The 14,337-nt window shown below is 38.4% G+C and overlaps 1 protein-coding gene across 7 annotated transcripts in view; it reads right to left on the bottom strand.

Moving 5' to 3' along the window:
* The window catches only part of RICTOR (RPTOR independent companion of MTOR complex 2), a 150,579-nt gene that overhangs the window by 78,238 nt on the left and 58,004 nt on the right, over positions 1-14,337 (bottom strand). For all 7 annotated transcript variants that reach the window (XM_062211685.1, XM_062211690.1, XM_062211687.1 and 4 more), the window contains 2 exons: positions 3,831-3,895; positions 2,367-2,498 (listed from right to left, as the gene is read on the bottom strand). In XM_062211685.1, coding sequence (XP_062067669.1) covers positions 2,367-2,498; positions 3,831-3,895 — 197 coding nt within the window. The remainder of the gene's footprint in view (positions 1-2,366; positions 2,499-3,830; positions 3,896-14,337) is intronic.

A 14,337-nucleotide genomic window follows, 5' to 3' on the forward strand; every position in this document is an offset into this window, starting at 1 on the left:
ATAATCAACAACTATAACTAAAAAACTAATTCAGCAAGGTAGTTAGATAGGAGATCAAAATTTTTCCCCAATATTTTCTACTCATTAGGATCAAAAAACAGAAAAGAAAAAAAAATTAAGCAACATTAATACTGTCATTAAAAAAAAACCCTTAGAATAAATCTAACACATAAATTCAAGACCTCTGTGAAGAAAACTATAAAATGTAGCTGAGTAAAATCAAATGTTCCAATCAACTATATATAAAATAAGAATGTTTAGAAGATTCAATATTAAGATGTTAATTCACCCCAAATTAATATAGAGCTTTAATACAATCCCTACCAAAATCTCAGCAAGTTATGTTGAGATGGAACAAATGATTCAAAATGTATATGGAAACACAGAATCCAGAAGAGCTGAGATAGTCTTAAAGAAGTTGGAGGATGCAACAGACATCAAGACATGATTTTAAGTAGCACTGATGAAAACAGTGAGATAGGGGCTAGCACTGTGGTACAACAAGTTAAGCTGCCACCTGTGATGCTGGCATCCCATGTGGGCAATGGTTCAAGTCCTAACTGCTCCATTTCCAATCCAGCTCCCTGTTAACAAGCCTGGGAAAGCAGAAGATGGCCCAAGTCCTTGGGTCCCTGTTCCCAGCTAGGAGACCCAGAAGAAGCTCCTGGCTTTGGCCTGGCTCAGCCCTGGCTATTGTAGCCATTTGGGGAATCAACCAGCAGATAAGAGATCTCTGTCTCTGTCTCTCTTTCTCTCCCTCTCTCTTTCTCTGTCTCTAACTTTGCCTTTCAAATACATAAATCTTAAAAAAGAAAAAACAGTGAGATAATGGTACAAGAAAAGACAAACTGACCAACCAAGGAGAAGACCGAACATAAAAATGATCTATATTTAGTTATCTGATTTACAACAAAGGTGACATTAATCTAAATGTGAAATGACATCCTTTTTAAATGACACCAATACTTATCGGATATTTATAGAAATAAAAATGAGCTATGAACGGACACCTACCTCATACCTTACAAAACAATCAAGTCTGTTTAAATCAAATGGTTTGAATCAACAAACAGTTTAAAGACTTAAACGTATAAAGTAATAAAAACCTTTAGAAGTAAACACAGATCTCTTCCAAGGAGACCAAAAGCACTTTGGATTTTATTAATTGCAAAGTCTTGTTCATCAAAGACCATTAAGAGTGAAAAGGTAAGGTAAACTTGAAGAAAATACTTTGAATACATACACCTGAAACGAGTCATATCCAGAAGACATCAAGAATTCCTACATAACAAGACAGACAATCCAGTTCGCAAGTGAGCAAGATAGAGAAGATATCCAAATTTCAACAAGAAATGAAAAGTACTTAACATCACCACCAGGAAACAAATTAAAATAAAAATGAGAACCCACAAGGAAAACAATACCACAAAGGCTATAACTAAAGACTTCAAATGTCAAGTGCTGATGTGGAGAAACTGCAATTCCCACACACTGTTGACAGGAATAAATTAGTACAATCACTTGGAAATAGTCTGGCAGTAGCTAGGAAAGTTTCAATGATCCATTATTCCAATTTTACATATACATAAGAGAAATGAATGCATATGACCACCAACAGACTTGTACAAGAACATTCATGACAGCTTTACTCCAAATAGTCACTGAACACAACCCAGAAAATCAAACAAATGGAATGGTGGTCTATTCACAAAATGCGATACTACAGATAGAAAACAAAAAAACATAAATTCCACAGATAATGAGAAATGAAAAGGGTAACTACCAATATACGCTGCTTAAGAATATATGCTGTTTGGGGCTAGTGCCGTGGCACAGTGGGTTAATCCCATATGGGCACCAGTTCTAGTTCCAGCTGCTCCACTTCCAATCCAGCTCTCTGCTATGGGCTGGGAAAGCAGTGGAAGATGGCCCAAGTGCTTAGGCCCTGCACTCACATGGGAGACCAGGAGGAAGCACCTGGCTCCTAGATTCGGATTGGCGCAGCCCCAGCCTTAGCGGCCATTTAGGGAGTAAACCAACAAAAGGAAGACCTTTCTCTCTCCCTCTCACTGTCTGGAACTCTAACTCTCAAATAAAATAAATAAAATCTTAAAAAAAAAAAAAAGAATATATACTGCTCAAGAATAAGACAAACTAGTCTGTAACTAAAAAGGTCAGAATAATGTTTACTATTGGCTGAAGTTATAATGGAGATATACTTAAATTCTGAAATTTTACAAATTTTCCTCTGTGTATGTGTGCATTCAAATTTATCAAACATTTACATTAAAAATCTGAACACTTTATGGTAGGTGTGCTGAAACTCAAAAAAATTTTTAAAACATAAACAACACCAAGAAAATTACCTGGCTATTAAATAGTCCACTTTCAATTTTAGCACCTTCTGTAGAATACTGGAGTCTTGGATGAGATAGCGAAGTGCTCGTAGCCCTGCTGCTCGTACTTCTTTTGCTTCATTTAGTAAAGCTAAACGCAAACTGTAAAAAATCAAATTTATAAAGTGTATGGGTTTTGTTGCATGGGTTTCAAATACACAAAAAAATTATAGGACAGGCTAAGTATTCCTTATCTGAAATACTTGTGTTTCAGATATCAGAGTTTTCAGATTTTAGAACATTTGTATAGAATTTACCAGTTGAACACCCCTGATCTGAAAATGCAAATCCTAAAATCAAAACCTGAAATTTTCTGAGTTACCACCATGATGTTCAACAAATTCCAGAATTCAGATCATTTTGAAATTTTCAGATTATAGATGCACAAATTGTACCAAATTCTCCCTGAAAACTTCTAGTTATGCAGGTTATATATATAAAAGTTATCGCTCCAAGCTGTGGACTTTCAGTTATTAGTGGTAGTGTTTTTTAATCTGTGCCTCCATTGTACATTCTTACCAATCAAGACAATGATTGGTAAGAGGCTGGTGCTGTGGCATAGCAAGTTAAAGCTGTCACCTGAGATGCCAGCATCCAATATGGGCACTGGTTTGTGTCCCAGTTGCTCCACTTCCAATCCAGCTCCCTGCTAATACGCCTGGAAAAGCAAGGAAAGATGGCCCAAGTGCTTGGGGCCCTGCCACCCATGTGGGAGACCCAGAAGATATTCCTGACTCCTACTTTTAGTTTGGCTCAGCCCTGGCTGATACTACCATTTGGGGAGGGAACCAGGAAATGGAAGTTCTCCTTGTGTCTCTCCCTCTCTCTGAGCAATTCTGCCTTTCAAATAAATAAATAAATCGTAAAGAAAATATGACTGAGTTCTGTTTTACCTTGCACATTGTACATAGCAATATGAAATTAAATATGGTTTTTTCAAGCTAGTATATATGTCTCTATAATCTATTTCTATCTGTCTATCTGCTTTCACCCCAAGCAAAGAATCAGTGCTTCACACCAATACTAAAAATACTTTCTAATGACAGCAGGCATTAGACCATTTATTTCAATTTTAATTCCTAAGGATACCTAAAGGATGGTTATAAGACAACAAAATTTGCCATTGGTACACTTTCTCTTAGGTAAGACCTCAAGTTATAGGTTTACCTTGTTCTTGGGGGAAAATTTGGGAAATTCAGTCTGCAAACTTCAGATAAGAGAAGGAGGTATTTCTTCATTTTTAGCCATTAGTAAACACCACTAAGATTCAGAAGATAAAAAAACTATAAAAGATAATGAATTTCTCAAACATTCAAACAACTGTTTATACAAAATCAAATATAAAGCACTATGCTATCTTATTTCTAGTTTAAAATTTGTAAAATTAGTTACTAAAATATGGAAGGGATGGGAAGGGGACTTGATTATACTTACCAAATTATGATATCTTCATAGTTGAAACCCAGTTTTTCTTCACTATGGCCAATATCACAAAGAAGCTGTCCAGAAAACAAAACAAGTATATGAGTTGCATATATTGATATACTTTTATACATTTTTTAGGCTGGAAAATAAGTTATTTTTATGTTTTTTTACAGCCAGTATTTAAGCAGTATCAATTTATATTTACCCTTCATTCTCCTGGTTCCTTAATGATATTCCTGTTTAGCTGAGAAACTCTCAGCTTGTTGTTGCTATTGATTTGTTTTGTTGATGCTATGATTTCATTTTAGCCCAGTTTGCTTATAATAATTTTCTTGATTTTTATATGGAAATGCTTTCTTATTATTTTCATTTATAAAGGTTATTTTGCTAGATATACAGGATTTTAGATTAATTGCTACTTTCCTCCAACAATTTCAGAATGGTTTCTACTGCTTCTATTCAGCAGTCTACCAACAGTCTTATTGCTGGATCCTTTAAGTTGTCCCTTTTTCTCAAGAGTACTTGGTCCATTATCTGCTGCTTTCCCTGGCACGTTAGCAGGAAGCTGGATTGGAAGCAGAGTAGTCACAACTCAAACTGGCCCTGAAATGCAGGCATCTTAAGCAGTAGCTTAACCTACTGTGCCACAATGCTCATTCCAGTTTTTAATGTTAGGTAAAATATATTTTTCCTTCTCGAATTTCCATGGACTTTTTTTAGATATCCCAATAGTCTAATCAAGACTTTCGTCATCTATTTTCACCATAGCTTTTTCTTTTCTTGATATACTGTCATAATTATTGAAAGTATCATCCAAATGGAGCTGAATGATATAAATCATTTCTATGTCTTTTTTTTTTTTTAATGACAAAATTACAGACAGTGAGAGGGAGAGAGAGAAAGGTCTTCCTTCCATTGGTTCACTCCCCAAATGGCTGTTATGGCCGGAGCTACGCCAATCCAAAGCCAAGAGCCAGGTGCTTCTTCCTGGTCTCCCATGCGGGTGCAGGGGCCCAAGCACTTGGGCCATCCTCCACTGTTTTCCCAGGCCACAGCAGAGGGCTGGATTGGAGGAGGAGCAACCAGGATTAGAACTGGCACCCATATGGGATGCCGGTGCCACAGGTGGAGGATTAACCTAGTGAGCCACGGCGGCCAGGCCTCTATGTCTGTTTTTAATAGCTGTTTTCTCTTTTATTCTAGTTACGCAATGCTGCCCCTTTGGTGGATCCTGCAATCTTTGCTTGTATATAAAACATCGAGGAGATTCCTGGCAATGTCATATTTCTCCCCAGAGGAGTCAGCCTTCTGTTAGGATAAAGCAAAGTTTTAAATTCAGGTTAGGTGCCTGCCCTAGTAAGACTCAGTCTATCTTGCCCCCTGAAGCTTTTACCGAAAGTCTGTTGTTAAGGGGCTTATCCCTAGGAAGGTAACAAATTCACAATCTCCTTAAGCCCGATATACCCTGGGTGCCCTGGACCAAAAGCTCTGTGCTGGCCTATTTTTTTTTTTCCCCACTCCTTTATCCTGTGTCCTGAGCCTAACATTTGAATCCTCAGTTCCCTGCCCACATTTCACGTCGGGAAGTATCCTCTGGATTAAAGTTGTTAGAAACGTAAGCCTATCTCTGTAAGATTGTCCCTTCTCTGAAACTTTAGTACCTGCATTTCCTGTTGCCCGAGCATTGCCCTACTACCTTCAAATAGGTTTTCCCAGTTGTTTTCATTGTGAGCATTGGTCTAAAACCAACTACCTGGATCCCATCTGGATGACTGTATGAGAGTACTTTGAAGAGTTCATGGAAAATGGAAACTTCACATACTGCTTTAATCTAAGTATGAGTTTTGAAAATTGACTTTTATCTAGAAGTTAAACAAAACTTCCTCAAGTTACATATGGGTGCAAACTGAATCAGAGGAAAAGACAAGATAAACCCTTTAGTTAACATTCATGACTGAGAGGTCTCCAAAGTGCATCCTCAATATTATTCTTCCTCAGCATGGGACCATAAACATCATAACCATACAGAATAAACCAACCAAATGGATCATCACATCTGTGTACCCTGGAAGGCAGCAAGTGAAGGCTCACACACTTGGATCCAGGCATCTAAGTGGCAGACCTAGCTATAGTTCCAGGCTACTAGCTTTGGTCAGCCCTTGGCTTAGCTATTGTAGGCATTTGAAGAGTCAACCAGCAGATGGAAGATCTCTGTCTCCTTCTATTATTCAAATAAAATGAAGTAAATAAAAATTAAAAGGAAATATTTATAACAAATATGATAGGCAAAAGCTTCATGGCTTGCATGTGGTTCACCAGGGCTGCAATAACAAATACCACAAACTGGATGTGTTAAAAAGATTTACTTTCTCATGATTCTGGAGGCCAGAGTTCAAGATCAAGGTGTTGGCAAGGTTGGTTTCTTTTGAAGGGCTTTCTCCTTGATGATAGATGGCTATATTCCCTATTCCCTTTGTCTTCAGATGGCCTTTCCTACATGTCTCTTTTATTTACCAAGTCACTAGTTATATGAGATTATGCTAGACCCATATTACCTCATTTTCCCTTAGTTACCTTTAATTAAAACTATCTTCAAATATAGCCATACTCCAAGACATTGGATTTTGGGGAAACAATTCAGCACACAGCATTCCATCCCCACCTAGCAAATACACACAGATCCTTACAATATAAAGGTTCAAAGAAACTAAGATAGGCCAAAAAAAAAAAAAAAAAGGATCTGCTTTAAAAAACTGACAAATAGTACATATATTCATGCTTCCTTAACAAATAAACATTTTATGTATCCACACACACATTCTTTCCTAAAACCTGAATCAAACAAATTAAAAAATTCTATCTAAAAATAAAGCCTAGCAAAATAACAAGAGCTAGTTTTTAAAATGATTGTACCAAATATCCCCAATCTGAGTGACAGTGCTCCCCAATTCAGCTCCCTGATAACGCACCTGGGGAGGTAGTAGAAGATAACCCAAATGCTCAGGCCCTTGCCACCCATGTGGGGTTCTGGGATGGAGTTACTGGCTTTGGCCTGGCCCAGATCTGCATGTTGTGGACACTTGGGGAGTGAACCAGCTTATGGAAGATGCTTTTCAAATAAAAACAAATTTTAAATAGTAATAATTGAGGCTTAGAGACATTCACATGACTTCCCAAGGCAACAAAGATAATACAAGTGAAAAAGCTGAAAATCAAACCAAGCCAGTACTAGCCTAGTGCTCACTGTGACAAATGTTACAATTCTGTATTGAAATTATTTGCACAATCTGAGGGATAGAGTGGGAAAGGAATGGGAATGGATGTAAAAGTAACAACTGAACATTTCCACCTTGTCTTATTTCTCTAGCCTCTAAAGTGGTATGAATCAAAAGTCCAGAGAACTACAGTTGGCCGTGTACATGAAAAATAAGTAAATGAATATAACTATTATCTTCTCCAGAAGATCTAATTAAAACACACCATAGGGGCAGGCATTCAACCTGCCAGTAGAAATATCAGTTGGGATGCCTTCAGCAAATACTCCAGGTTCCAGATTCCTGTTAATTCACATCCTGGGAGGCAACAGTTGCTGGCTCAAGTGGTTAAATAAATCCCTGCCACCTATGTGAAAGTTCTAGACTGCGTAACTAGCTCTCCCATCTTTGGTCCCATCCAGCCTGAATGTTACACCTATCTGGGGAGTTAACCAATGGATAGGAACTATCTCTGTTTCTCTGTCCCACTCTCCATCTCTGACTCTGTCAAAAGAAAATTTATACACACACACACACACAGTTTTAAAGAATTAAAAATAAAACACATTTTTACTACTAAAAATAATTTAGTATTTGAGATTGCTCAGGTACTTCAGATTACTGGCAGTGTCACTATGTCATAACATATGCTAATTATAAAAGAAAACAAGGTATGCTTATAATAATATCATGATTAAACTTTGGACATAATGTTGACATATAAAACTCTGGATAAATAATAACTGGACATATAATAAATCTGACAGAAATAAGCTTAGAATTCATTTATGTCAAAAGTATTGTGCTCTTAAAATGGAAAAAATGCTTTCCTAAAAGTATGATTTATATGTATAAACTCCACTTCAACAAAGGTATTTCCATTTTTCTGCTGAAGTAGTAATGGATACTAATAAAATGAAATGCTTTGAAATTCTAAGAAAAAGCATACAAAGTCCTCCTATCAAGGGTTGAGTTCTTCCCTTCATGTCTAATTGATTCTCACTTCTTATCTTTTTCACACCTGCAAGCTACCCTTGTTTAAAAAAGAAAACCACACTATGGATTCAGAGAATTATTAGTTTTTTAAAAGATGCATTTATTTATTTCAAAGGCAGAGTTACAGAGGGAGAAAGAAAGGGAGAGACAGAGAAAAATGGATCTTCCATACATTGGTTCATTCCTCCCAACTGTGGAGGCTGGGCTGTGCCAAAGCCAGGAGCTTCTTCCAGGTCTCTCACAAGGTTGCAGGGGCCCACACACTTGGGCCATCCTCCACTGATTTCCCAGACACATTACCAAGGAGCTGGATTGCAAATGGAGCAGTGAGGACACCAACCAGCACCCATATAGGATGCCAGTGTCGCAGGTGGCTAATTTGTTTTACAACATGGGCCCCAAGGAATGTAATTTTCAAATTATCTACTTTCCAATCTAGTTTCCTGCTCATGTACCTGGGAAGTAGCAAAAAATGGCCCAAGAACTTGGACCTCTGACACCTACATGGGAGACCAGGATGGAGTTCTTGGCTCCTGGTTTTGGTTTGGCCCAAACCCAGCTATGATGGGGTTTGGGGAGTGAACCAATAAGTGGATCTATCTCCCTGCCCACCCCCTTCTTAAATTTGGTCACTCTGCCTTTAAAATAAATAAATAAATTTATTTTTTTAAATTATTATTTCCAAAAAAAGTGTGGAAATGTATATAAAAATTATCATTTTCTACCTAATGTCAATACACTTCAATTACAAGAAAAGTTTCTGAGAAAAATGTTCCATTGATTAGAAACTGGAAAATGATAATTAACTAAAAAACCCAAATCACAGCATAAACATAATATACATATTTGTCATAATCAGTACCTATTCTTTAAAGATAGTAACAGATGTTAAGGCTATGCATTTTTGGTTAAATGCCTCCAGGTTGTTTCTAGGATTACAGAAGAGGACCCAGTGTTCAGGCCCCTGCTACCCACATGGGAGACCCAAATGTAGCTCCTGGCTTTGGCCTGGCCCAGCACTGGCTGTTGTAGGCATTTGGAGGGTGAACCAGCATATGGAAAATCTCTGTCTCTCCATTCCTAACTCTTTCAAATAACTAAATCTTGAGAAAGAAAGAGAGAGAGAGAGAGAGAGAGAGAGACAGAGAGACAGAGACAGAGAAAAAGAAAAGAGAGAAAGAAAGAAAAGAGAAAGAGAAAGGAGAGAGAAAGAAAGAAAAGAGAGAAAGAAAAAGGGAGAGAGGGAGGGAGGAAAAAAGTATACTGAACAGATGCACAGAAAAGGAAATCACTGTATGGTATACTGGAAGATGGAAAAAAGCAAGCTACCAATGATACACATATACATACACATAGCATATATATGCATAATAAAAATGGTAATAGCACTATATTGAAGACTTCATTTTATTTAGCACATTTAATTGTCACAATCCAATGAAATATGGGGCCAGTATAGCAGGCTAAGTCTCTTCCTCCGTGGCACCAGAATCCCATATGGATGCCAGTTCATGTACCAGCTGCCCCTCTTCCAATCCAGCTCTGCTATGGCCTGGGAAAGTAGTGGAGGATTGCACGGCCCAAGTGACTGGGCCCCTGCACCTGTGAGGGAGACCCAGAAGAAGCTCCTGGCTCCGGATTGGCCCAGGTCTGGGCATGGTGGCCATTTGAGGAGTGACCCAGTGGATAGAAGACCTTTCTCTCTGTCTCTCCCTCCCTCTGCCTGTAATTTTACCTCTCAAATAAATAAATATCAAGAAAGAAAGAAAAGAAAGAAAGAAAAGAAAGAAAAGAAAGGAAAGAAAGAAAGAAAAGAAAGAAAAGAAAGAAAGAAAGAAAGAAAGAAAATGCACACACATTTGCAATTATACCAGGAAAGGATAAATACTGCCAGTAGTTACTATGGGAGAAGGATATAGCGTCCGAGTGGGAAGGCAGGTGGACAGAACTCATGAGAGGACTTTCACTTTATACCACATGCTCTTCATTTAAACTTTTTATTTTTCATTTATTTTAAAAAATATAATAAAGATCCCTTCAGGTTTTAATATAAACATATAAGGTGAAATAAATAAAAGAGAACTTTAAGAATGTGAAAGAGCTGAAATATTTCATCATGAAAAAGGTCTTTAGATTATGAGCATGCTGTCAGCTTTAAAAATAGAATACTAAGATTATATTCACCAGCAGTCTGTTATACACATTACTTTATCTGATGAAATGATGTCAGAAGAGAAGCATGGATGTGTGACAGCCACATGGTTAAAGGATCACATCCTTAGGTCCTCTCTTCATACCTAAAAGCAGCTTTAATTTTGGAGGTAAAACTCACCTGACACAACATTTTAGCACCATTGGTCTACTAAAGTAACAATGCTAACAGCTAGTATTACTCTTTATAAAAAAATAAAGCTAGTAAAGCAAAAAAATCATACTTAAAATGCAAAACCTTCCCAATCTAATAAATACCATTAATCAAACAACTATTATGTGTCAGGCTTTGGGTAGAAACTGACCTGAAAGTAGAAAAATAAATAGTACTATCTGTCTGTAGGAAACTATTTAAAATAAGATAGTGGCCCACAACAAATAAAAATAGATAAAATATAGTAGACATGTATATATCTTAATAGAACATAGAAGAGAATGATTGATCAACTATACTGTGCTCTCAGCACCATAATTATTTTTCTTACTTCTTCTACAGAGCTCTGTTCAGAGGTTTCTGAAAATTTCTAGATTGTATATAATAAGTCAATGAATTTATAGGTTTTTAAAGGACTATTAACTCAGTAAATACTTATAAACGGAACTCTCTAAAAAAAGAATTCAAAAACACATTATACTATGATTATTTACTTTATGAAACAAAATCTACAGTCATTTACATCAGTGGTTCTTAACCAGAGAAAACTTTGTCCCCCAGAGCCAGTGAACACTTGATAATGCCTGGAAACATTTTTGCTTTTAACAACTAGTGTGGGGGCCTGTGCTGCAGAATAGTGGGTAAAGTGGCTGGCATCCTATTTGGGTGCCGGTTAAGAGTCCCGGCTGCACCGCAACCATCTGGGGCGTGAATCAGCCAAAGGAAGATCTCTGTCTCACTGAAACTCTGCCTTTCAAATAAAATACATAAATCTTAACAACAAAAAACTAGTGGTGGTGGTGTGGTGCTTCAGGCATCTAGTGAGTAGAGGTCAGGAGCATTTTTAATGCGCTACAATGCACTGGGGAACCTCTGAAAACAATATTCTGACTCAATACGTCAACAATGCCCACACTGAGGTACCCTGATCTATAGAAACAGACTGCTAAATCTGCAAATAAAGCAATTAAGCATATTCATTTGTTGAAATCAGCTGAAACACCAAAAAAGTGGCACAAAGTACAAAACACATCCCAAGTTGAAAGGTTCTCCTTATTACAGAGCACCTTTTGTGTGCCACATACTGCAATCCTGCCTTTAAGGTGACAGTAAGATTACCAGAATCTTCCCAAGATACCCTTGCTAGTTAGTGTTGGGCTGCAAGTCCCCATCTGTTCGCTCTAAGGTTCATGCTTTTCCATTACTTCACTAACTAGCCAAAATAGATTTTTATCAAGTCCAAAAATTCATGGACTTTATTCACAGAACAGACCTTTAGATGCCAAGTGTGAGCTTAGTTCCTCTAATTGTAGACAAATTCCACTCAGTTTGGCTATCTGGGTTTTGCATCCATTGGTGATTTAAAATAGCAAAGACAAAGACTGATATGCTGGCATCAAAGCCAGAGGGAAATTTTATTTATATATAATATATATATATATATATTTTTTTTTGGACAGGCAGAGTTAGACAGTGAGAGAGAGAGAGAGAGAGGTCTTCCTTCTGTTGGTTGAACCCCAAATGGCCACTACGGCCAGTGTGCTGCGCTGATCCGAAGCCAGGAGCTTCCTCCTGGTCTCCCATGAGGGTGCAGAGCCCAAGCACTTGGGCCATCCTCCACTGCCTTCCTGGGCCACAGCAGAGAGTTGGACTGGAAGAGGAGAAACCGGGACAGAATCTGGCACCAGGACTGGGACTAGAACCCGGGGTGCCGGCACCACAGGCAGAGGATTAGCCAAGTGAGCCGTGGTGCTGGCTGGAAATTATATTTTTAAAAGGATACCGTGGCCGTGTCTAACTCTGCCTGTCTTAAAAAAAAAAAAAAAAAAAAGGATATCATAAAACAAGAACCAAGAATATAAAAAGCACAAATAGCACATTCAGACATAAATCACTGCATTCTCTCGAGTGGTACAAGGGAGAAAGGGAAGAAGAAACAGGAAAGAGAAAGGAGAGACACATCAGAAAAGAGAGGGATAAAAGGGAACAGAAGGGTGAACAAAGGGTAGAGAGGAGATGAAAGGGGGGAAAAAGAAGTAGAAAGAAGATGAGAAGAGTTAGACAGTGCAGAAGAGAGAAGCAGAGCACAAATTAATAAGGTAGGTATTGTGGTGCAGCAGGCTAAACTGCCTCTTGGGGCCCCTGCATCCCGTATCAGAGTTCAGTTTCCCTGCTAATGATCCTGGGAGGCAGCAGATCATGACCCAAGTATTTGGGCCCCTGTCACCCACACAGAAGACCCAGAAAGAGTTCCTGGCTCTTCCTGGGTCTTGGCTGCAGTCTGGCTTAGTCCCAGCTATTTGCAGACATTTGGAGAGTAAACTAGCAGATGGAAGATCTTTCTCTCCTCTATCACTCTGCCTTTCAAATAAACATTAAAAGGAAGGAAGGGAGGGAGGGAGGGAGGAAGGGAGGGAGGGAAGAAAAAGAGGCAGTTGTAGCAGTGGTGATGGCAGCAGTGGCAGCAACCAGGTGGAGAAAATGACTTCAGGGAAATATTTTGGGAGAAATTCAGGCAAAGAAACAAACAAAGTAATGGTGGAGGAAAGAAGACAGGGAGAAAGGGAAACTGACCCTGACCCAGGAAAGCCTAGAGAGAAATAAATGAAAACTAGAAAAAGGGTGACAGAGTAATATCAACAGATTCCTAGAAGTGAAGATCTAGGAGCGTAAGTTGTGGCACAGATGGTTAACCTGCTGCTTCCGAGGTCATACAGGATTCCCTAGGATCCCTTGTGACCTAGTTGTGACCTAGCTTCCTGCAAATGCATACCTTGGAAGGTAGTAGATAAAGGCTCAAGTACCTGAGTGGTCATCCCTGTCCCGCCCCCCTGCAGGATGTCAGAGACTCTGTGGGGGACACAGATGGAATTTCAGACTCCTGGTTTTTAATATGGCCTGGCTCCCAGTGGTATGTGCATTTGGCGAATGAACCAGCAAATTGAAGATCCCTCTCCCTCTACCTTTCAAATAAAAATAAACTATAAAAAAAAAAAATTTCTAGGTGCTGGCACTGTAGCACAGTTAAGCTGGTGCAGTTAAGCTGCCACTTGCAATGCTGGCATCCCATATGAGCACCAGTTCTCGTCCTGGCTGCTCCACTTCCAATCTAGGTCCCTGCTAATGGCCTGTAAAAGCAGCAGAATATGGTCCAAATGCGTGGGCCCCTGCCACCTACGTTGGAGACCCAGATGGAGTTCCAGGCTCCTGGCTTCAACATGGCCAGTCACCGCTTTTGTAGCCATTTGAGGATTGAAGCAGCAGATGGAAAAATCTGTCTCTTTCTGTAACTCTGCCTTTCAAGTAAATGAAATAAATTTTCTAGAAAAAAATTTAATGAAATGAAGATTTAAATCACTCGTATTCCAAAGAATTCACCACCTGCACCATACAGCTCATAGCTACTAGCCACAGGTAGCTAGGAGCACTGAAAATGTGGTTAGTCTGAACTAAGATGTGCTGTAAAGTGTAAAATACAAATTCAATTTCAAAGATTTGGTATAGAAAAGTTAAATAAATATGTTTATATGGTTAAACATACAAATAGAATTATATATAAAACAAATGTTTTACTATATAAAGTATTATTGTTGGATATATCAGATTAATGAAAATATTAAATTTCACAGGCTTCTTTTTATTTTTTTAGTGTGGATGCTAGAAAACTTTAATTTACTTACGTGGCTCACATTTTATTTCCACTGGATGGTACTACTCTAGATTTGTAACGGGCTTTAGGAACTACGCTGGTACCAGAGCCTTGTAACAAAAACTGCCCCTTCTTATGCCCAGCTCAGACTTTCAGAAACCTAGTTGGTAGACACCCAGAACTACACATAGGTATCCAAACATGGTTAGGACAGTAATAGCTGTTTCCTCTGGCCTTGATGCAAGCTTGTAG

Source organism: Lepus europaeus, chromosome 15, assembly GCF_033115175.1.
Source record: "Lepus europaeus isolate LE1 chromosome 15, mLepTim1.pri, whole genome shotgun sequence".
Taxonomy (NCBI): domain Eukaryota; kingdom Metazoa; phylum Chordata; class Mammalia; order Lagomorpha; family Leporidae; genus Lepus; species Lepus europaeus.